The sequence below is a fragment of the Sus scrofa genome, chromosome 5 (assembly GCF_054392235.1).
Source record: "Sus scrofa isolate SSC_HxYL_T2T_F1_AM1 chromosome 5, Sscrofa_HxYL_maternal_Yorkshire_Landrace_v2.0, whole genome shotgun sequence".
Classification (NCBI taxonomy): Eukaryota; Metazoa; Chordata; class Mammalia; order Artiodactyla; family Suidae; genus Sus; species Sus scrofa.
The window spans coordinates 53,887,433-53,912,371 of NC_139387.1; the positions used below are offsets into that span (position 1 = coordinate 53,887,433).

Genomic DNA, 24,939 nt, shown 5'->3' on the forward strand with positions numbered 1-24,939 from the left:
ACCACAGCTCATGGCAACGCTGGGTCCTTAACCCACTGAGCGAGGCCGGGAATTGAACCCACGTCCTCATGGATACTGGTCAGGTTCATTACTGCAGAGCTGCAATGGGAACTCCAGCAAGTATTTTCTTAACTGTGTTCACTTGGCCACTAGCTTGAGGTTGAGGTTGCGATTTGCCATGAGTTGACAATTGGGGAGTTCTCTGCCTCTCCCTCCATACTATTAACTTTATAATCACTGTCAGTTCGTTGAACATATGGGGGTTAGATTTTCAGTCTTAGTCTTCAGAGATTGAGAGGTTTTGTTTTTTTGTTTTTTGTTTTTGTTTTGCTTTGTTTTGTTTTTGATCTTTTTCAGCACCTTCATTAATATTTAGTGATAAGTTGGGATAGGTGTTCCTCAGAGCTAGTAGCCAAGTGTCATTCTGAGAAAGACTCCCAGCCTTGGATTTTAAGTGGTGCCTTTAATTACATGGGGTTACATATTGTATACATCAGCTGATTCACATTAATAGGATTAAATTCAATTGGACAACTTGTTATTTTGAGAAGACACCTTGTAAACCTGTTGTTTTACAAATTATCAACAAGGACGTCTTTTTGAAACTGTGTAGTCAGGTGGAGGCCAGGAGTTATGGATTCTAACCAGCTGGAAGTGTGGAGGCCAACACAGCATATTTAGAACTCATCCTTCTCATCAGAATGATCTCTAAACTCCTCAGTCTAACCCAGAGACACGTGCTCTTGTTTGTTAGTTTCAATAGTCCTCATGAACCAACCAGCATATCTGATATACATTGGATACACGGTCCTCTTTTGCTTGACTTTCTTTTCTTGTGTGTATAGCAGGTGGAACATGATCTTGAATCATTGTTAAAAACTTTCCTTTGGTCTATTTAAAAAAAAAAATTGGTGCTGCATTATTAGTCACTGGCAGACTTTGTGGTGGGCAAAATGAACTGTCTTGAATGCTTCCTCAGAGGAGGTGAGATTGTCAGCTCTCACTTGTTCAAAGCTCTCAATTGTTTGATGTAAACAAAAGCCATAAACTTGGAATTTTAGCTCTTGTCTCCCGCCAGAAGGTATTCACTAATAGTTTCTTTCTTAGCCTCTTTTTATATTAAACTTAGTTAAGTGTGCAATAATGAACTGGAATTGAAGATCACTGGTCTTGTTAATGTACTTTTAATACAATTTAAAACTCATTTTGTTTTTTGTTTTTTAGCTTAACCCTGATTATCGAGATGCTCAAAATGAAGGAAAAAATGTGGTGAGTAGAATTGTTTTTTTCCCATCAAATACAAATGCATTATTCATATATTATATGAACAAACTGAATAGTTAGTAGGAAATTTGAAGACTAGGGACTCTGAGAAGGATTCTCTGAGTAGAGGCTGTGGACCAAAGATCGAAAGTAAAAGAGGATATGGCTTAGATTATAAGAAAATGACCAGTGGTGGGTGTTTTATGAGATTTCCAGCAACATGAAGGCCATTATGATGGAGCGCTGAAGGCGCCTGGATCTCGGAGGTATGCTGGGTCTAGGTGTAGTTTTCAGAAGTGCATAGACATTAGGAAGGAGGAATGGAACTGTGGCCTAATATTAAAATAGAACAACAGAACAATCCTTCTTCATTCAAAATAATTTGGGTTATATTTATGGGGAGAAATTGAAGCATTAAGCAACTAGATAACTGATATTTCTGATATTGCAAAGTGTGCTACTACAAAGAAAATCTCTTACTTTAAGCCAGTTTTCATTAAAAGTAAATTAATTCATTAAAAATAATAATTTCATTATTATTATTTATGCTGATCATCTCATCATCATTTGTAAAGGAGATGACTTGATGATGACAATATGACTTAATTCAATAAAAAATTCAGAGGAGAAGGATTTACCAGAGGGGATGGGGTTGGGGGTGGGTGAAGTGGGTTAACTGTATGGTGATAGGTGGCAACTAGACTTGTGATGTTCACTTTGTAGTGTACGTCGATGTTGAATTGTAATGCTGTACACTAGAAACGTATTAAAAAATTCAGAAATTCAGAATAATTTGATGTGATCCAAATAAAGCCTGGATGATGGGCTAGATTTCTTCTTCTTCTTTTTTTTTTTTTTGGTGTTTTCTATTATCATTATCATTTTTATTATTGTTGTTACATTTTTGATTACTTCTACAGCTACTGTCCACTACCCTTATGGTGTCTACTGCTTCATAGTTCTGATGACTGCTTTTTCTATGTGTGACTTTTGGCAGGGCTGGATTTTGTTAAAAGCAACTTAGCCAGATATCTTGATATAAAATAGACACAGTCTTTAAGACATTTTTGTTAGGAATTTAGCAATCCCTTTTGGAATGGGTACGTATTATTGCTGCATCACCCAAAATTCTGCTCATTGATAGAAATGGTTGGAATGTTCAATTAAAATGACTGCTATTTTTACATTGGTATGCAGATTTATATTTTATGAGGATATTTTTCAGGAGGGATGAATTAAATTAGAATTTCTGGACCTGAGTCAATGCTATTTGTCTCCTCTCTCCATATGATTATCTTGTTTACAATAGAAATAAGCTGAGGTGCCAGGTCATTGACTCAGTGAAAACTTTAATTTGTATCAAAATGTCTTTAAATATAGAATAGGTTTGTTAGATCAAGGGTTTTTTATTTATGGTTCAATTATATCCCTCTATGTGAACCTTAGTTTATTTATTTTTTAAATATTTGATTCTTTTTATTTTCATATAATGATTTTTTTCTATTATAGTTGGTTTATAGTTTTCTGTCAGTTTTCTACTGAACAGCAAAATGACCCATTCACACACACACACATATATATACACATTCTTTTTCTCACATTATCCTATCACAAGTGACTAGATATAGTTCCCAGTGCCATACAGCATGATTGCATTGCTTATCCATTCCAAATGCAGTAGTTTGCCTCTATTTTTTTTTTCAGGGCTGCATCTGAGGCATATGGAAGTTCTCAGGCTAGGGGCTGAATTGCAGCTGCAGCTGCCACAAGCCACAGCAACGCCAGATCTGAGCCATGTCTGTGACCTACACCATAGCTCACTGCAATGCCGGATCCTTAACCCACTGAGTGAGGCGAGGGATTGAACCTAAATCTTCATGGATAATAGTTGGGGTCTTAACATGCTGAGCCACAACCGAAACTTCCTCCCCTTGGTTTTCAAATATCTGGCCCAGAAGTGTTGGATTCTTATCTTCCTATGATTTAGGAAAATGCAATCGGTAGCCATGTTTAAAAAAACCAAGTGTAAATTATGGCTTCTTTGATTCTTCCTATAAGCTTGCCAGTGGCCTCAATGGTTTCCAGCCAGAGACCCTCCAGGAACATATGTGCACTTGGGTTTATTACTCACTGCACACACACATGCTGGGAACCGTGGGGCCTCTCTGTAAGAAGGTGTTAGAACCTATTACGGGATTTTGGCTTGTGCAATTGATTTTGGGTAGATTTTAAGGGGGGGGGGCGCTTGTTGTGGATGGGAATGCAGTCAGGAAGAGCAAGTATCTTAATACATTTCATCTGCGGGTAGGGCAGCCTGCAATTGCTAAAGAAGCAGCAGTTGCTTACATTCGCTGGATATAAGAGGGACAGTCTTTTTTGAGTCTTGGACAGTTTTCATGTTCTCTTGGTATTCAGACATGGTTTTGGAGTGGTGGTGTTTTGTCTTGATCCATTCCGATCACATAGTGGCCTTGTCTGCTGTTGCTGTTTTGTGAAATTGTCCGTATTCAACAGAACACCATGGCTCAACCTGAGTGTCAGCTCCTAGCAACACCAAGGCCTGACTGATAAACCAGGCCAGCTGTTAGATATCAGGGACTGCTTTTCTGTTTGTCAAGGTTTATTTTTGTGATATTCTGCGTGGCCTCTTGAGCATGGTAGAGAGACGGGAGAGCTCTGTTTCAGCACCACTGTGAACTTGTGTGGTCTCAGACAAGTCAGATGGCTTTCCTGAGACCGAGTTTCTTCACCTCTTAGGATGAGGATGTTTGCCCTACATCCCTCATCGGCATGGCAGGAGGATAAAATGCGATCAAATAGAAAACTCTTTGAATAAAAGATGTTATAGGCTAAACATGTAAGTCATTTCTATTAAAAGGGCATCCTATCAAAGCTTCAAACTGTGCAATTGGATTAAATCTCTGTGCTCATTTCCTTTTGACCACATACCATTTGGAATTGCTACTGATGGGCAGAGCTGAGTGGAAGAATACAGCGTGTGAAGTTTATGGAACAGCACAGAGCATTTAAATGTCATCGATCCATGGTGAAATTCACTCTTTGTGTTAATCAAGCTTTTAGTTGGTAGATTTTTTCTTTTTCCTTTTCCTTCTGAAATGCAATTTCTTTATCCACCTCTAAAGGTGAGCAAGAGTACTCATCTGTTTAAGCAGTTGTCACTGGCAATACTTGAATCGCCTGCAACACAGGTGGGTTTGCTTTTACTGTAGAATTTTATGACTGGATCTCATATGTCATCTCAGAGACACATCCAACTGGAGACATTTGATTTCTTTTTTTTTTTCTCGCTAAAACCCCTAGCTTGAAAGTAAATAAAACTGAAAATATGGAACAATAAAGCTAACAATACGGCTTCTCATTTTACAGACCATTTACCTCCTCGCAGTAATCATGTTTCTGTCTCAAAAAGAAAACAAAGGAGCATCTAGAAGGTAGCCTGTGAAAAATGAAATCAGTTCCCCCAAACAATGCTATCTCACCTCAGATCTGGGTTCCAGTAACACGGAGTTCACTGTGACCATGCTAGTTCTTTTCTTTCCTCATTTTCCCTGTGTTGCCTAGTTAATATCCAAATAATATTTTTCCTGTAATTTGGAAACCTTTATCAAATGTTACCTCCCATTTTTGAAGTTTCAGAGGTTAATGGATGGGGCTGCTGAAATGAGGCGGATTGTGTCAGAGCTCCCATTAGGACCCAAATTGCTGTATTTATTCCTCAAAGAAGCCTATTATTTCCAATCTTACAAATGTACAGCATCCACAGGGACCCTGTAAATATTGGAACTGTGTCAAGCCCAGCTGGGAACCTGACAGTCATTAGTTTTTTTCCTCCTTGAAAGCCTGCATCTTTTCAAATGGCTCTTTGAAGGGGACTTTTTTTTTTTTTTTTTTTTAGTAACACCACTCATTTTAACATTACCTTATTTATGTGGAATGTGATCTGATTTTTTGAGGGAACATCTTTTGTCTATGCTGGGAATTCTCCATCTCAGCAATACTGATATATTGATACATCAGGCCAGGCCATTCTTTGTGGTAGGGACTGTCATTTGCATTGTAGGGTATTTAATAGCATCTCTGGACTCTACTCACTAGATGCCCCCCCATTGAAGCAACATAAAGTGTTTCTTGAAATTGCCCAATGCCTCCTGGGGGCCAAATGCCTTCCCTCTGAGAACCATTCGTCTTTGTACAAAAATGTACATTAAACAGAAATGTTCTAGGAACCATGAAACTTTGCTGAAATAGACTTGAAAATTCTATTTTACAGAATTTTTCTTTTGAGGGAGGTACCATATTCTGAAAAAAGAGCCCCCCCCCGCCATTTCTTTGAATTTTACTATCATCAGTGGTAAGATGATAAGGCAAAGAAAGGAAAAAAAATAGTCATGTTTGGAATTAGTTTGAGAATACCTGGCGAGAGAAGTGTTTGCAGCTTTAAATGGCAGGGTTGTGTCTGTTACATAAAGTCTGCAGTGAGAGTCCCAGCGGGTCTGGATGGAAACACAGATGCCTGCACATCATTATGCTGCCGTGGCCGCACACAGGTCTGAATCAGCCCTGACAACACACAAGTCGTTTCTTACCGAATGTCTCTGGCTCCTCACAGCAGAACTGCAACGTGATGTCTCTGCTGAAAATTCGATGACTCACAAATGAGTCAACAGAGAAGGTGTTACAGGAGGCTCCCTGTTGTGCATCAGGGGCAGGTCTGGGAGCTGGAGAAGCCAGCCAGCCATTAGCATCCTCGCTGGTTCTCGTGGATGATTTTCAGCTTTTATCACCTGAGAGCCTGGGTGCCTTTCCTTCCAAGTGAAAATGCTAGTTTTATAAGAACCCAGAAGCCTAGGTTAACATTCTGAGGTCCCGGATTCCCTAAATTGAGAGTGTTTTGGAGAGTGAGCTGATGTTAAATTTAACACCTGTTTATGCTCTGTTGCACCTTAATTTTCCTGATGCAAGAGTTGGGAGGGAGCAGTGTTGTGTTCCTGTAATTCTTTGCAGAGAACTAGTGTTTTTGTGCCTGAGATGTGGGTTTATAAACAAAAGCCATAAGCACCCAATTTTGAACAGAACTGCCTTCATATTAGAGAAGTATAACATTGCTTTTCTTGTATATTGAAGCTTGATGAGCCATTTAAAAATTGTGTTGTTGTAACTCATTATTCATATTTCATTATTTATAAAATTCCAAGGGACTGGCTTGAAGTTTACTGTCAAACTGCTTATGAGAGTTTGTGAAGCAAATTGACAGAGTACAAGAGATTCATATCAGGATGCTTAAGACTACAGCACTGTTTTAAAAAAAACTTCTCAAACATGTTAAAAGCTCTTGTTCATACATAAACAATTGTTATGCCGATTATAAATGGAACTTACCTATTCATTAAAGCTTTCTTCCCCAAGGACGTAAGCAAATTATTTGGGGGTGCAAGAGTACATTCTACTTATTCTATGTAATTAAAATTAAAGCACAAACCTATGAGTAATTTAGATGTGACCTCTTTTAGTTAGCCCTAATAAATGAGGTTTTTCAATGGAAAAGATTTTTATCGTTCAGTGTAAGAGTGTCAAAATAGATTCCTCAAACAAATGAAAAGACTCTTGTTGGGATCCCACAGGGAAATTTTACCAAGGGAGATGGGGTAGGAGGGCGATCTCTAGGAAACTGAATCTGTTCTTTGGAAGAGAAAGTCTGGAAAATTCATTTTATTCGCTTTTCAAAAGGAGAGTGCATACAGGAGGATTGACTCCACTAAATGAACTCAACAAACAACTGGTGTATAAACCACAATGCCAACTTTCACTTGCTAATTTACCTATGTCCTTGGGTCAGTTAGTGTATTTTCCCTGAAGGAAAATCTGTATCAAAAGCAAAAGTCTGATTGAAAGATTGGTGTGGAGAAGCTCAGGAAAGTAGATGCCACACATTCCTTTCAGAGATATGGCAGACCTCCAGCCAGACTAGAATACTAGTTCATTGCATCTACGTTAGCCTTGATGAGAGAAACTGTCCTTTTCTTGTTCATTGACTCTCTGTTTAGGTTACATACTCATCTTCTGTTAATAAAGCCTTACTTCAAATATGGTTCAAAATAATTGACTAGATTTTATTTTTCTTAGTTCAAATCATATATTTTTTTCAAATGATGTTTTAATCGTACCTTTCTAATATTCCATTTAAACCACTGGTGCTCAAATCCCTGTGCCTACATTGCACAAAAATCCTCTGAGTTTTTTGTTCCAACTGACTAATCTTGTCCATTATTTCTGTATTCTTCCATTCTGAGGCAGTCTTCCCTCACATGTATTAAAAGCACTCATTATGTCGGTTGTTCTTTCTCTTCGCTGTGGTAGCATTGTCGAATCCATAAAGGAGGTCTTTTATAATATTTTTCTGTGACTGTAACTCTTCTGGTCTGTTTCTTCCCAAGTTTTCTTGTTATGATAGAATTAAAAACAAACTTCCTTTTTCCTTTTCTTTCTTTCAGAATTATCACTTCCTTTTCTTAACTCTCCCCCTTCCTCTTTCTCTGCCTTCTTCTTCCTCATAGTGATTAGTATCTGTAATATCAGATGTCACCACCATTTTTGCCATTGAAAAGGGAGTTCCCAGTTGCACACTGTAGTCCATTAGGCCTTGTCAATGAGGATGACGTACATCTTCTTGAGACCTTCTTTTTTTTTTTTTTTTTTTTTTTTTTTTGTCTTTTTGTCTTTTTGCCATTTCTTGGGCTGCTCCTGCGGCATATGGAGGTTTCCAGGCTAGGGGTTGAATCAGAGCTGTAGCCACCGGCCTATGCCAGAGCCACAGCAACTCGGGATCCGAGCCACGTCTGCAACCTACACCACAGCTCATGGCAACGCCAGATCCTTAACCCACTGAGAGAAGCCAGGGATCAAACCTGTGTCTTCACAGATGCTATGAACTTAGGTCTCTGCAGAAGATGTGCAAATCAAAGATGGTAGGAGCTACTGGGCACTGCTGTGCTATGTGAAATTAAGCAGATAATGATTCTGCACCTGCTTAGGAATGCTGGCAGTGCCTCTGTCCGTACACAGTTCAGGGGTGCTATCAATTAGGCACCCATTATAGAAGACTCTGGAATGAAGCTGCAGGGATTTTTCTGATTCAAGAAAAATAATGTTAACAACCTTGGGATGGAGGAGTTATCTGGTAGCCCAGAGGCTGAGGATCCAGAATTATCACTGATGTGGTTTGGGTCACTACTATGGTGCAGGTTCGATCCCTGGCCAGGGAACTTCTGTATGCCACAGGCATGTCCCAAACAAACAATCTTGGGATGGAGCTTCTAGTGAACATTTTGGCATGATCAGGTGTAATATTTCATTGTTGTAGCAGCCATTAAAGAAATGCTTGCCCTTAGATTTGGACTACTTCCTTTTGCCTCTGCATATCCCTTCCCTCTTCTATTTTCTTTCAACTTCCTGTGATTGTACAATGACAATCTTTCTCTCTCATTTCCAAATTTATTTCGATTTAATAAATATGTATCAGTAATCATTTGTGTGTGCTTTATTACCAAGCTTCTTTTACATTTGCTGCATCATGTTTAAGTTTTCTTGTACATCAGATTCTTCTATGGGACATTGGATCTTGGGGAAGTTCAAGTGAAAATACATAATCATCAGTCTTGTGTTGTTTCCTGCTTGAAATGGTTGAGGTGGATGTCCTGGAAATATTGACTGGGTTTCACATCATCATGAAGGCTTCTATTTGTCAGGATCACATTTGATTTCACTATTTATGCCATAATAGTATGTTCTGGGAAGTAATGGAACAAGCTGATGAACTGAATGGGAAATTGCTGTTGATTCCCCTTTGCTCCAGGTTAATGTCTTAGTGATGATTTGGGAGTTAGGCAGGTACTCTGAGAAACTTCCATGCTTACCCTTTAAGTGATGGACTCTAGGTGATTCAATGCACTATTTCTTCTCCGTGTTTGTTTTAAATGTGGCATGGTCAAAATTACTGCTGTGAAAATAGGTTTGATACCAGGGAAGGACTGTAACTATTGGGACTTTCAGTGCTTTGGTAATTTGCCTAGATCAAGCCACCCCCTCCAGGAGCATGTGATTTATCACTGTTGATAATAATTACCTCTAAAGCTCTCAGGCTGACCTGCTCTTTCTGGAGAATGTGAAGTAGACATTACTACAATCCAGTGAAGAAATAAATGCAAATGTAAAACTTATCTCCCAATTAAGAAAACCTTGCAAGTAAAAACCTTGTACCTCCTCAACAGAGAGACGGAGATCTTCCAACTTCAAAGAAGAAACGCCAGGCAGGGGAGAAGATCATGTACACATTGGTCTCAGTCCCACATGGAAACGACATTGCGTCCCTTTTTGAACTGGATGCCACAACTCTTCAGAGAGCAGACTGCCTGGTTCCAAGGTAAAAATATATGGTTAAACACTAATGTTCCTTTGAGTAATTTTCTGGTGGGTAAGGAGTTAAAATCATAACCGTATGTACTTTTGGTGATAGCAAGTGAAGTGTTCAAGTGAACAACAACAGTGTGACAAAATCATGCCTATTTTGTGAGTCAACTAACATGGTTTTATTCTTTAAAATAATTAGAATGTGCAGGACAAAAGAAATCCTGAAAATTTCATAAGAAAAAACATTTATTCTTATTACTTGTGTGGCCTGTGGTTACTAAGTGAAAAATAACCTTGAAGCATTTCCAGGAAGACTTATGGCACTTATTTTTATTATGTCAAATTCCAGATTTCATTGATTCACTCATTCATCCATTTGTTCATTTGTTTAGTCATTCAGTCAACAAATCTTTATTGAACATCGATCATATTCCAGACATTGCCCTTGGATTGGGAAGACAGCCATGAGCAAACTGGTTATGTACTTAAATTCAAATGAGAGAGAGGCAGTAAACAAATAAACATGAAATATAAGGTCAGGTAATAAAAATGCTTCGAAGAAAAATTGAAGAGTATGGAGAGTTTTGTTATTAGGTATGAGACCTCTCTGATTGAGGACATTTGAGGAAAGATCTGAATAATTTGAAGCATCATGTCCTCTCCATGTGGGAGAAGTATAGGAATATGCTTGAGGAAGCAGGAATATGAAATGGAAAAATCTTGAAATTTACTAGGTGTGCTGAAGGACCAGCCAAGAGACTAGTTGGAACTGAGGGATGGGGTGGGGGAGAGATTGTTAATGAAGTAGAGCCAGAACTTGATTTTTAATTTTTTTTCTTTTTTTTTTTTTCTTTCATACGCATGGCATATGAAAGTTCCCAGACTAGGGGTTGAATCAGATCTGTAGCTGCCAGCCTACCCCACAGCCATAGCAATGCAGGATCCGAGCCACACCTGTGACCTACTCCACAGCTCATGGAAACACCAGATCTTTAACCCACTGAGTACAGCCATGGATGGAATTTGTATCCTCATGGATAATAGTTGGGTTCATTACCACTGAGCCACAATGGGAACTCCCAGAACTTGATGTTAAAGAGTATTTTACATTCTTTTTCTTGGAATTGATTATTTTAATTGTTTTTTTCTTTTTGCCTACCAGCTGTCTACTTTCCAACAATAGCACTATGATGCAATCTCTAGATTCAGAGAAGAATTTTGCCCCTATTATTAGGTTTAGTGGGGGTGGTTCTAAATTGTCCTTGACCCAGCATTATTATCCTTGGCCTTGGGCAGATGGCGGTGGTCAGGCCAAAGGTACTTGCTCAAAATGCAGATGTAATTGTGTAGGTTACTTTCAGGGAAAATTGAGAAACAGTGCTCCTTGTGCTTCCTGGGCTATTTTATGCCTATTTTCATCCATGAGAAATGTAGCTAGCTGAGTCTCGGCCTTATATGAGCCATCTCTCACTCTATTCTACTGATAGATGCCTATAAAGAGATTGCCTCTGGTCTGATGCAGGTCTCTAACCTCCGCTTCTGAGTTATTATAGCATCTTAATAAATCCTTACTATGACTATTCATTTTAGATTTTAACCCAGCAAAAATAGAGCCCCTCCTGAACTCTAACCAAGATAGTTGGCTTAAGGAAATGATAGAAAGATTACACTGTAAAGTGTATAGAACCATGCAAGCCCCTGGCCTAGTGGGTACAATGTTTTTGTCAATCAGTCAATATACAACCTTATTTTATGTGTTTTTGTTTAAAGACACCTTATTTCATGTAGATGGTTGATTCATTAACATTGAACTCAGGCCATCAGCCTGAGTGAAGCTTAACTAGCATGAACATTTTCTCTGTAATGCACATCACAGCCTTGCTCTCAGGAATACAGGACAGCACTTCCACACTGTGCTTAGCACTGTTTTAAACAATGAATTTACCAAAAATAGATGGTGAAAAACATGGGCCTAAATAGACCACATAGAGGATTCTTGTTTACAGTATGAGAACAGAAAGGAGAAGGAAGGGCATTGCCTTGTTCAGCCTCACTGGGAATGTGAGTGGCAGGGAATCAGATTTTTTTTTGCCCCTCTGTGCATGTCGGGGAGTGACTGCCAAAGCACCCTAAGTTGATTCTAGGATTACAGATAAATTTTTGTAAATAGGCAAATTCACAAGTATGGCATCTGTGAATAATGAGATCGATGGTAGTATGTACTTTTACATGCATATAGCAAAAGGGACTAGGCTCAGACAGCAGTTTTAACTGACATAGTTACACAGTCAGTGCCTCTTATGTTAGTATGCATCAGAATTGCCTGGAAAGGATGGTGGAATGCTCACTGTTGAGCCTCACCCTCAGAGTTTCTGATTCAGTGGACTGATATCAAGCCAGAGAATTTTCATTTCTGACAAGTTCTCAGGTGATGCTGATGCTGCTGGTCCAGGGACCACGTTTGGAGAACCTCTGGTCTAGGTAATAATACTGCATACTTTGAAATAGTCTGTAGTTCAGATTTTTTTTCCCTTAAACCGGACTGATCTATACTTGAGTCAGTTACTAGTCTAAAAATGTATTTATATTCATTACATGTATGAAACTTAAGTATGTTAATATGTAAGTGCACTGATTTTTTGCAATCTGTTTTTTCATATTATTTTGCTTTTAGGAACTCATATGTTCGGTTAAGACATTTATGTACCAACACATGGGTAACCAGTACTAGCATCCCCATAGACACAGATGAAGAGAGGCCTGTTATGCTGAAGGTAAATGTTGCTGAGTATGGTATACTTTTCAGTCAAATGTCTGTGAATAGGATTAGGGTGTGAATGACATGTTCTTATAATTGAGCTTCATTACCATTAGAGATTATTGCAGTTAATTGCATCAAGCACTAATGACTACCCATTGCTTTAGGTAGCTGAACTTGGCTTGGCTGCAGCAGGGCTATGATTCAGGAAGATGCAGCAGAGGTACCAAAAGAATAAGAATAGCACTTAGAAAGGGAAGACGATTCCAGGAGGGCATTTTCTGTATTTTGTTGATACTGTAGCAAAAAGAGCAAGTGTGAAAGGGATGTGTTTCTAGTAGGGCTTTGAGAGCAAGGCAAGATATAGGCCTGGAAATCTGCATTCCTAAAGCTTTTCATAGTAGATGATGCATGTAGGAATTACTGTGTTTGGATTATCTATTCCTGTTTTGTATTTCTTTAACTGTACTATGATGTGTTACTGTTGAAGAATATTGCATAATTATTTAGAAAACCAGCTAATCTTGATGGAAAACACATTGCAGATTGGAACTTGCCAAACAAAAGAAGATAAAGAGGCATTTGCCATTGTGTCTGTCCCGCTGTCTGAGGTCCGAGACTTAGACTTCGCCAATGATGCAAATAAAGTGCTAGCAACTGCTGTTAAAAAGCTGGAAAATGGCACAATAACTCAGAATGAAAGGAGGTTAGTAACTTTCTAAAATGACTTCTTACATCATTGAGAGTCAGTTGTCAACTCTTGCATCCTCAGGTGAATGAATGACTCTAAGGGAACATGTAGACTGGTCGCCATAGCAGCACACCTGCTCTGGAACAAGCAGATAACAAGAATGAAGAAAATGGTGATGTCAAAATCTGGTGGAATAGTTACATTTTCCATTTTATCTTGTCTTGAACATGGTTGTTTGTAGTTACTTTCTGATCTTTCCCTTGAAATGTTTCATAAGACATTTTCTGCCCTTGAATTAATATTTGGATTTTGGAGTTCTAAAGGTCCTAAAAGAAGATTTCTGTTTTTCTCTTCTCATTTATTCAAGATACATTTCTATGCTCAAGTACCCCAGAACAAACACATTATGTAAGACGAGAAAGCAATCTGCAAAAGGTAGCTCTCTGCCCTTGTATCTCCCTCAGAGAAACTAGATCTTTGATTCTCCATCTCTAGTGTTGGAAATAAGTGACAAAGAGAATGATACTGATGGCTCTCAATCATTTTGTCCCTACTGTACGTTGGTACCACGTTAGGCACCGTGAACGTATTTCTCTTGTTCTTCAAACTGTGCTGAGATGGACATTTTTCCCATCTTACATAAAGGAAAATTGAAAGGTTAAACAAACTAGGCGAGGTCATAAAGTAAGTGGGGGATTTAATCATGTGTGGTTTTAAAGTCCATAGATTGCCAACACACCAGAGCACAAGCATTCCCTGTATTTCTCTACTTCATGATCTGCTACACGCCTTTAAAATTTGAACAAGAAAAAGCTATTTACCAATTTCCCAGGCATTCATACATTGGAACTGTCATACACAGCTGGTGAGGTGTTAATTGGTATAAGCACTTTGAAACATAGTTTGACAGTAAATAGCAAAGTTAAAGAAGCAATCACTCCTCATATAAATGGAATCATGTAGTGTTCCCCTTTTTGTGATTGGCTTATTTCACTTAGTATAATGTCTTCCAGGATCACCCACGTTGTCACATGTGACAGGATTTCCTTATTTTTTTTTTTAAATTGAACAATATTTTACTTTATGTTTCTGTAGAATTTCTTTATTCATCAATGCATGGGCTTTTAGGTTATTTCCATATCTGACTCTTATTAATAATGTTGCAAAATACTCTAATTCCTAGAAACAGAGAGCAGAATAGTGGTTACCAGGGACTGGAGGAGGAGGAAATGAGAAGTTCCTGTTTAAAGGGTATAAAGTTTCATTTATATAAGATGATTAAGTTCTAGAGACCTGTGATAAAACATTGTGTCTATAGTTAATGATATTGTATTATGCACATAAAAATTTGTTCAGAGAGTAGGTTTCGTAAGTATTCTTTTTAAAAAATTAAAAAATTTTTTTTATCTTTTAAGGGCCACACCTGGGCCACAGGTGTGGCCTGTGGCATGTGGAAGTTCCCAGGCTAGGGGTCCAATTGGAGCTACAGCTGCTGACCTATACCACAGTCACAGAAATGCCAGATCCGAGATGCATCTATGACCTACACCACAGCTCATAGCAACACAGATCCTTAACCCACTGAGCGAGGCCAGAGATTGAACCCATGTCCTCATGGATCCTAGTCTGATTCATTACCTCTGAGCCATGACAGGAACTCCCTCATAAGGGTTCTTAACACACATACACAAAGAAGCAAATACTCTGTGACTTACCAATTTCACTACTAGGCTGAATGTTCTTGGACATCTGGCCAAAAGAAAGTCCTTTAAAAGTGCACCAGGACACATTAAAAAAAAAAAAAAAAACCCAAAAACCAAAACCAAAAAAAAACCCAAACTCTAGGGTTGCATTTCTATATACTAACAATGAAATATTAGAAAATGAATACAAAAATACAATACCTCTTAAAATCACACCTCAAAAAATTATATTCCTGGGATAAACCTGACCAAGGAGATGAAAGACTTATAAGTGGAGAACTATAAAACATGAATCAAGGAAATTAAAGTGGATTCAAAGAAATGGAAAGATATTCCATGCTCCTGGGTTGGAAAAACTAAAAATGGCCATACTACCCAAAGCAATCTACAGATTCAGTGAAATCCCTATCAAATTACCCATGACATTTTTCACAGAACTAGAACAATCCAAAAATTTATATGGAACTATAAAAGACCCAGAAAAATCCTGAGGAACAAAAACTAAGCAAGAGGCATAACTCTCCCAGACTTCAGGGAATATTAAAAAGCCATGGTCATCAAGACAGTGTGGTACTGGTACCAAAATAGACATACAGACCAATGGAACAGAATAGAGAACCCAGAAATAAACCCAGACACCTATAGTCAATTAAGCATTGACAAAGGAGGCAAGCACATAAAGTGGGAAAAAGACAGTCTTTTCAGCAAGTATTGCTGGGAAAACTGGACAGCTGCATGTAAATCAATGAAACTGGAACACACCCTCATACCATGCACAGAAATAAACTCAAAATGGCTTAAAGACTTAAATGTAAGACAAGACACCATAAAACTCCCAGAAGAGAACATAGGCAAAACATTCTTTGACATCAACCTTACAAATGTATTCTTAGGTCAGTCTCCAAAGGCAACAGAAATAAAAGCAAAAACAAACAAATGCGACCTAATCAAACTGATAAGCTTTTTGCACAGCAAAGGAAACCATAAAAAAAAAAAAACCCAAAACAAAAAGACAACCTATGGAATGGGCAAATATAGTTTCAAATGATGCAACTGACAAGGGCTTAATCTATAAAATATACAAACAACTTATCCAACTCAACAGCTAAAAAGCCAACAACCCAACTGAAAAAGGGCAAAAGACCTGAATAGATATTTCTCCAAAGAAGATTACACATGGCCAACAGGCACATGAAAAAATGTCCAACATCACTGATTATTAGAGAAAAATGCAAATCAAAACTACTGAGAGGTACCTCCTCACACCAGTAAAAATGGCCATCATTAATAGGGCCACAAATAACAAATACTGGAGAGGGTGTGGAGAAAAGGGAACGCTCCTGCACTGTTGGTGGGAATGCAAATTGGGTACAACCACTATGGAAAACAGTATGGAGGTACCTTAGAAAACTAAATATAGAACTACCATATGACCCAGCAGTCCCACTCTTGGGCATATATCCAAACAAAGCTTTTGTTAAAAAAGACACATGCATCCGTATGTTCATTGCAGCACTATTCACAATAGCCAAGACGTGGAAACAACCTAAATGTCCATCGAAGGATGAATGAATTAAGAACAAGTGGTATATATACACAATGGAATACTACTCAGCCATAAAAAATAATGAAAATAATGCCATTTACAGCAATATGGTTGGAAATGGAGACTCTCATACTAAGTGAAGTAAGTCAGAAAGAGAAAGACAAATATCCTATGATATCACTTATATCTGGAATCTAATATACAGCACAAATGAACCTTTCCATAGTAAAGAAACTCATGGGCTTGCAGAACAAACTTGTGGTTGCCAAGGGGGAGGGGGAGGGAGTGGGATGGACTGGGAATCTGGGGTTGATAGATGCAAACCATTGCATTTGGAATAATAAGCAATGATATTCTCGTGTATAGCATAGGGAGCTATATCTAGGCACTTGCGATGGAGCATGATGGAGGATAATGTGAGAAAAAGAATGTATATATGTATGCGTGACTAGGTTACTTTGCTGTACAGTAGAAAATTGACAGAACACTGTAAGCCAACCAGAATGGAAAAAATAAAAATCGTTTAAAATTTTTTTAGGTAGTCCTGTCATTGCTCAGCAGAAATGAACCCAACTAGGATCTATGAGGAAGCGGGTTCGATCCCAGGCCTTGCTCAAGTAGGTTAAGGATCCGACATTGCTGTAAGCTGTGGTGTAGGTCACAGCTATGGCTTGGATCCTACATTGCTTTGGCTGTGGCATAGGCTGGCAGCTGTAGCTCTGATTTGACCCCTAGCCTGGGAACTTCCATATACCATGGATTTGGCCCTAAAAAGCAAAAAAAAAAAAAAAAAAAAGGAAAAGGAAAAGAAAAAAAAAAATTGGAATATAGGCACCAGGACACATTAAAAAAAAAAACAAAAACAATTATTGGAGTATAGTTGACTTGCAATGTTGTGTTAATTTCAGGTACATAGAAAAGTGAATCAGTTATGCATATACATATATACATTCTTTTTCAGATTACTTTCCCATATAGATTATTACAGAATACTGAGTAGAGTTCCCTGTGCTATACTATTGGTCCTTGTTACTTATCTAATTTATATATAGTAGTGTGTATATGTTAATCCCAACCTCCTAGGTCCCCCCCCCCGCAACATTTCCGCATTGATAACCATAAGATTGGTTTCAAAATCCTTGAGTGTGTTTCTATTTTGCAGGGTACATGTTTGAGAATGTTCAGCATTAGTCTAAACAACCCTAAGCTGAAAACCATTAAATGTCCATCACTAGTTGAATAGGTGAATGCAGTTTTGGTAGTCATACAGTGGAATACAATGAAAATACATGATCTTCTATTTTTGACATAAAGCTATTTTTTTCCCCCACTGTACAGCATGGGGATCAAGTTTCTCCTACATGTATACATTTTTTCCCCACCCTTTGTTCTGTTGCAATATGACTATCTAGACATAGTTCTCAATGCTATTCAGCAGGATCTCCTTGTAAATCTATTCCAAGTTGTACTTGATAATCCCAAGCTCCCGATCCCTCCCACTCCCTCCCTCTCCCATCAGGCAGCCACAAGTCTATTTTCCAAGTCCGTGATTTTCTTTCCTGTGGAGATGTTCATTTGTGCTGGATATTAGATTCCAGTTATAAGTGATATCATGTGGTATTTGTCTTTCTCTTTCTGAGTCATTTCACTCAGTATGAGATTCTCTAGTTCCATCCATGTTGCTGCAAATGGCATTATGTCATTCTTTTTTATGGCTGAGTAGTATTCCATTGTGTATATATACCACCTCTTCCGAATCCAATCATCTGTCGATGGACATTTGGGTTGTTTCCATGTCCTGGCTATTGTGAATAGTGCTGCAATGAACATGTGGTGCATGTGTCTCTTTTAAGTAGAGTTTTATCCGGATATATGCCCAAGAGTTGGATTGCGGGGTCATATGGAAGTTCTATGTATAGATTTCTAAGGTATCTCCAAACTGTTCTCCATAGTGGCTGTACCAGTTTACATTCCCGCCAAGAGTGCAGGAGGGTTCCCTTTTCTCCACAGCCCCTCCAGCACTTGTTATTTGTGGGCTTATTAATAATGGCCATTCTGACTGGTGTGAGGTGGTATCTCATGGTAGTTTTGATTTACATTTCTCTTATAATCATGATGTTGAGCAATTTTTCATGTGTTTGCTGGCCATCTGTATTTCTTCCTTGGAGAATAGTCTATTCATGTCTTTTGCCCATTTTTTCCATTGATTGATTGGTTTTTTTGCTGTTGGGTTGTATAAGTTGCTTATATATTCTAGAGATTAAGCCCTTGTCCGTTGCATCGTTTGAAACTATTTTCTCCCATTCTGTAAGTTGTCTTTTTGTTTTCTTTAGGGTTTCCTTTGCTGTGCAATAGCTTTTCAGTTTGATTAGGTCATATTGGTTTATTTTTGCTCTTATTTCTGTTGCTTTGGGAGACTGACCTGAGAAAATATTCATGATGTTGATGTCAGAGAATGTTTTGCCTATGTTCTCTTCTGGGAGTTTGATGGTGTCTTGTCTTATATTTAATTCTTTCAGCCATTTTGAGTTTATTTTTGTGCATGGTGTGAGGATGCGTTTTAATTTCATTGCTTTGCATGCAGCTGTCCAGGTTTCCCAGCAATGCTTGCTGAATAGACGACATAAAGCTATTCTTTAAAAAATTTAGGGCTTGCAAATTTATATTTAGAGCCTATATAGTATCATATGTAGACAGAGAGAGAAATAAGATACTATGTTTAAAATTTTAATGTGCAAATAGTACATGAGTATAAATTTCTCTGCAGTATATTAAGGATTTTCCTTTTGTTTAAGCTACTCAGATAAGAAATCTGTTTATAATTTCACTGTTCTTTATGCAGTTCACTCTGTCAAGTGGAGAGTCAAGGAGATGCCTTGTTATTCTCCCTACGTTATGTTTTTCCTTGTAGAAGAAATGTTTTCTTGGTCACACTGAATAATAATAAGTCCTTAAGCCATAGTGATGTAGTCTTTTAAACAGCTTGTTTTAAAATAAAATGAATTATGGTTAAAAAAAAAAGAAAATACATGATATAAATCCTTGTGTAACTACATGGATAAATCTAATAAACTTTACATTAAGTGAGGACTAGACACAAATGTATTTATTGTAGTATTTGTAAAGTTCTGAATCAAGCAAAACTAAAATCTTTCCTTGGGGTTTAAGAAATTGGCAGGGAGTTCTCTTGTGGCACAGGGGTTAAGGGTCCGATGTTGTCACTGTGGCAGCTTGGGCCACTGCTCTGGTATGGCTTCCATCCCTGGCCTGGGGACCTCCCACAAGCTGCTGCTGCTGCCGGAAAAAAAAAAAAAAAAAAAAAGAAGTTGGCAAAACTATAAAGAAATATAAGGAAAGAATTATCACAAAAATCAGGATGGTATTCTAGGAGGGCAGGGCTTTGAGAGGTTTTTTCTTTCTTCTTTTTCTTTTTAGGGCCACACCTGTGACATATGGAGGTTCCCAGGCTAGGGATCGAATTAGAGCTGCAGGTCACAGCAACACTGGATTCTTAACCCAGTGATCGAGGCCAGGGATCAAACCTGTGTCCTCACGGATACTAGTTGGGTTCATTACCGCTGAACCACAACGGGAACTCTGAGAAGGCTTTTTCAGTGTTCCATTTCACCAAGCTCTGCTTGGTGGCTTTATGGGGTTCACAGGGGAATTGTTCAATAATGAAACATAGATATGTTTTCTGAACTTTTAGATACATCTCTTACCATACAAAGGAACAAAAATCCAACTTGCTTCCTTCCCACCCCAACCACAGAAAAACGTCACAAATATGTAAACAAATGGAATAGTTATTTCTCAGCTTCCTCTGTTCTTACCTGTTTCCCCCCCTAACAGGCCTGCATTTGAGAACTGCTATCGTGTATGTAATCTACCTCCAACTCTGTTGGGGGAGATAAATAAAGGCCACAAGCTGAAACTACCCCTCTCTTCTGGACTAGAGATAATGAAATATCAGAGCGAAATTATGACAGGCAGTGGAATCCCAGGTGCAGATGGCACTTTCTTTGCCTGTAATTTATCTATTAACTCTTCCTTTGTGGAATTTGTTTCTTTGTCTCCTATGCATGGAAACTTCCTCAGCTTCACTAAAAAGTCTCCCTTGCTAAGTATTAAACTTTTCCTTGAGGAAAAGGACTTTTAAATAAAGAGTAAGATTATGAGTTCTCCACCATTGCCGATTGTTAATGCTTCTTCAGTTACTACCAGAGAGGTTCTTAGTCTCTTGAGATGATTCTCAGGAAGATGGTGAACTAGGACTTTTTATTTTACTGCTGTTTTATTAAATAGGGATCATGCCTTTTTATTTCACCGCCATTTTATTTTATTTTATTATTTTATTTTTTTCATTTTTGGCTGCCTGTGGCCTATGGAGTTCTTGGACCAGGGATCAGATTGGAGATGCATTTACGACCTACACCATTACTCTAGCAACACTGGATCCTTTAACCCACTGTACCAGTCCAGGGATAGAACCTGTGTCCTGGCGCTGCAGAGATGCCACCAACCCCTTTGCACCACAGAAGGAACTCCATTTCCCCCGATATTTTAGAGTGAAAGACAACCTAGAATGTCTTGCCTGAGAAGTACCATGTTAAAATGATTGATCTTCGTTTAGTAATTTTAGTTTCCCGTGGAAACTCATTCGCAGCTGCCTATCTGTATAGGAGAGCTTATTGGCCTTGTTGAATGTGGTTATATTATTTTCTCGGGTTTAGAATTTGATATAAAATTCTTTCTGAAAATGCCTCACAACTCTGACTTTTTCCTTCCCTGGAGAATAAAGTTATTATTAGAGATTCTTTTACTCACAACCACGAAGAATGATACAAGGTCAGAGGGAAGGTTTTAGAATATCAGAGATCTGCCCCCAAATAGCTGTGCTTTTCCATGCTCTCCTCTTCTCTGCCTTTCCCTCCCCTTCTCTCACCTTCCCCACCCTTCCCCCATCTCCATCTCTCTCTGTCTCTCAGCTCCTCTTTTATTCACCCTAGGAGTGGACTCTGGAGGCTTAGTTCCTGTGTTCTGCTCCATGATCCTCAACCTCAGATATTTTTATATGGAATTTTCTGATCTTCTGCATGGCTGCATCAACAAAGTTGAGAGTATTGGGAACATGTTAGGGTGGGAGAGAAGGGAGAATGAAGGGGGGCAACTGCTGTTCAGAGCTGGAGGAGGTGATATGTGCAATCGTAAACCAGAATTTCTTCACCGTGTTTTTCCTCTGAGGGTACAGAGGTGCAGTTTCTCTGCCACATTTATAGTTCAACATCCATACTGAACTTCTGGTATGCACCAGACACTGGGCCATGTAGCATGTGTACATAGAGTGGCGGTGCAGTGGTGAGCAGCCCAGATGCCCGCCATGTCTTCATGTAGTTTATAGGCTTGAGTGCTGGTTCCAGTTCTCCTTGACAGAAGCCCAGGATCTAGAGTAAGGTTCACCCAGCATAATATCACCAGATCAGATGTCCTCTGGTTCAAAGGTAATATTTTCCTATAGCAACGTCCTTTCCCCTTGAATTTTATTTGCCTGATATTAGCTGTTCTCTCTATACCAGGTATCTTTGTTTAGTGTTTGACTAGATGCCCTTTTTTTAGTGTCTTTTTCTTTTAGATGTCCTAGTCATTTAGTTTTGTCTCTTGAGAGCAGCTGAGAGCTGGATTTTTAAAATCTAATCTGATAGTTTATTTAAATTTGCTAAAGCTTAATTACTTTGCATTTGAGAAATAATGTGTTTGGACTTATTTTAATACCTATGGGCATCTTATTTTGTTATTTTCTTTCTTAGTTTTTCTTAGGTTCTTTTCTTTTCCTTCCGCGTCTTTCTTGCTTTCTGTTGGACTGAAGAAGTTTATATTTTCTCCCCATTTTCCCTTTTCTTCTGCTGATTTGAAAGCTGTAGATCATTATTTCTGTTCTTTTGCATTAGCCCTTATGTTCTTGTCAAATATTTTAACTCTATATTCTTCTTACAAAACTTGAAGATATGAAATATTTCTTTCTTTTTCTCATAGGAGAAAAATACCTCAGAATGCTTAAATTATGCAGCAATTTTCTACCTCCCATCTTTTTTGGAATAGTTATCCAGAACCATATTTCTGTGTTTATTCTTTAAATTGAAAAATTTTGTTTTATAATATTTTACATATGCAAATACATGTAGTTGATATACACATATGTCAAGTAAGTTATGATGTATCGTTTTTGATTAACTGAAAATTCAGTTCCTAAAAATTGTTTTTCAGTTATTAATTATATTTTTTAAAGTATTTTACCTTTTGTTCTGATTGCTCTTCTTTTCTATCTCTCTCTCTTTTTTTTTTTTTGTTTTTTTTTTTTTTTTGGCTGCACTGTGGCATATGGAGTTCCTGGGCCAGGGATTAGTTCCGAGCTGCAGTTGCAGCAATGCTGGATTGTTTAACCCACTGTGCCAGGCTGGGGATCCAACCTGCATCTTGGTACTACAGAGTCACCGCCAATCCCATTGTGTCAAGTGGAAACTCCTCTGCTTGCTTTTCTTTAATTTCTTTTCTTTTTACCTGTGTCACAGCAGTGACCCAAGCCATAGCAGTGACAATGCTGGATTCTTAACCCACTGAGTCACACAGAAACTCCTCTGCTTGCTTTTATTTCTTGCATCTCACTCCTCTCTGTGTTCATTTTTCTTCTTGTTGAAATTTTTTTTTAGTGTATTCAATGAGATTATAAATCTTTATAATCTTTACATATATGAAAATGTCTTTATTTTACTTCATCTCTTAAATGGTACTATAGTGTATGGAGTACTAGCTTTTTTAGTATTTTAAAGTTATAGTTATAACATTATAATTAAATTTCTTCCGTCATCTCTTGTTGCCATTAATAATTGTTATTTTTATCGGTGTTTTCTCTACTTTCTGATAATTTTATAGATTTTTTTTCTTGTGTCCTAATGTGTCACTAGAATGTGTTTACAAGTAACTTTTATTTATTTATTTTTCCCACTTAACACATAGGGTCTGCTTTTGATCAAAATATTTAGGTGTTTCCTCAGTTCTGGAAAATTTTCAGCCAGTTTCCTTCAGATAATGCTTCTTTGTCTTTTTCTCTCATTTCTCTGCTGGAACTCCTGTTAGGTGTATAGTATATTGTATCCTCTTAATTTAGCCTTCTTATCTCTTAACTTTCCTTTTATAATTTGCCTTTTTAAATCTGTGCTGCTATTTTTTCTTAGAATATGTGCAGAAAAGTTTGCCTTTATGAATTGTATTTGTATTTAAATGATTATACTCTTATTTCTCAGATTTCTATTGGTTCTTTTGCTTATCGACATTTTCTTCATTTGCATCTGCCCTCTTTTATAGATGTTGTCTTTTGACGGTATATAATTATTTTCTTTACTTCTCTGAGGATTAAAAACACACTCATTTAAAAGTTGTTTTGAAATTGTTCTGTTACTTGCCTTTTGTTGGTAACAAATTTGCCTCCTGATTTTTTGGTGTGACAGCTGGCTTTCTTAGTTTCAGTTTTTCTCATGTGCTTTGGAATTTAAATATAGAGGTTCTTCTTGGGGTGTTGGGGGGGACTTGCTTGTCCTCTCTCTGCGTTCACTTATCTTCTCTATTGGTTTTATAGTTGCCTCCCTCAGCTCACCTCACTAGTCCAGAGCCAGATCTGATACTGACAGCTGAGAGTTCATGTCCTAAGCTAATCTGAGGCTTGAGCCACTGAGATTGCAGGTGGATAGGTCTAGCCCATCTATGTGCTTCCTTTTTTTCCCTCCTACCACTCACTGCACAGCCAGAGCCAGAACAGCGGTCACCATGTTTTTAAAATTCCTTGAAGAGATGGAGAAGCCCTTCTTTAATCTCTGCTTTCACATTTCTATTTTAGTCCCCCACCACATCTTTCAGTCCCTGTTCTTGAGAGTACTGAATCATCATCATCACCTCACTCATCACTGTTTTTCTTATTTAATTCCTGATCCTCAAAGCTTCTTCTTATGTTTTTAGTTATGCCTTTTGAAAGAATATATTTTATATATCATTGTTGCATATCATGAAAAGTCACACAAAAAGTATTTAGTAAAAGCAAATTAATAAGATTGAATGAGTAGGACCTAACCATCTCCCAGTATGTAAATGGAGTGTGACCTGAACCGAAAAAATTCTAGTTTATTTGCCACAGATGGGATGCTTGAGGTGAAAAGGCAAAAAATAAGGTTTCAACAATTTCAGAGGTCAAAAGAGAAAACTAGTTTTCCTGGCTTCCATTGACTCATCATCAGGGAAGGTGGACTCTGCAAATAGGGTTAATATATAGTGATCCTCAGGCAAGACTGTCAGTTTTCTTCATTATCGTTTCACCAATTTTCAGGCCATTTGGAAGAGTTTGAAGCACAGTCATTTTTTTTTGTAGTTGCTCCCAAAGTTGTGCTTTCTTAGATGTCTAAACATCTGAATATAATATCCTTAAAACAAGAGGAAAAGAATATTAATACTTTAAAAAATAAAATGTAGATGTATTTATGCTTGGGCTGCATGAGCAACTGAG

General features: G+C 38.0%; 1 protein-coding gene across 2 annotated transcripts in view; it reads left to right on the forward strand.

Annotated features, from left to right (window-relative positions):
• ITPR2 (inositol 1,4,5-trisphosphate receptor type 2) overlaps positions 1–24,939 on the forward strand; it is a 529,852-nt gene that overhangs the window by 135,724 nt on the left and 369,189 nt on the right. For both annotated transcript variants that reach the window (XM_021092919.2, XM_084956514.1), the window contains 4 exons: positions 1,225–1,269; positions 9,552–9,703; positions 12,365–12,464; positions 12,994–13,154. In XM_021092919.2, coding sequence (XP_020948578.2) covers positions 1,225–1,269; positions 9,552–9,703; positions 12,365–12,464; positions 12,994–13,154 — 458 coding nt within the window. The remainder of the gene's footprint in view (positions 1–1,224; positions 1,270–9,551; positions 9,704–12,364; positions 12,465–12,993; positions 13,155–24,939) is intronic.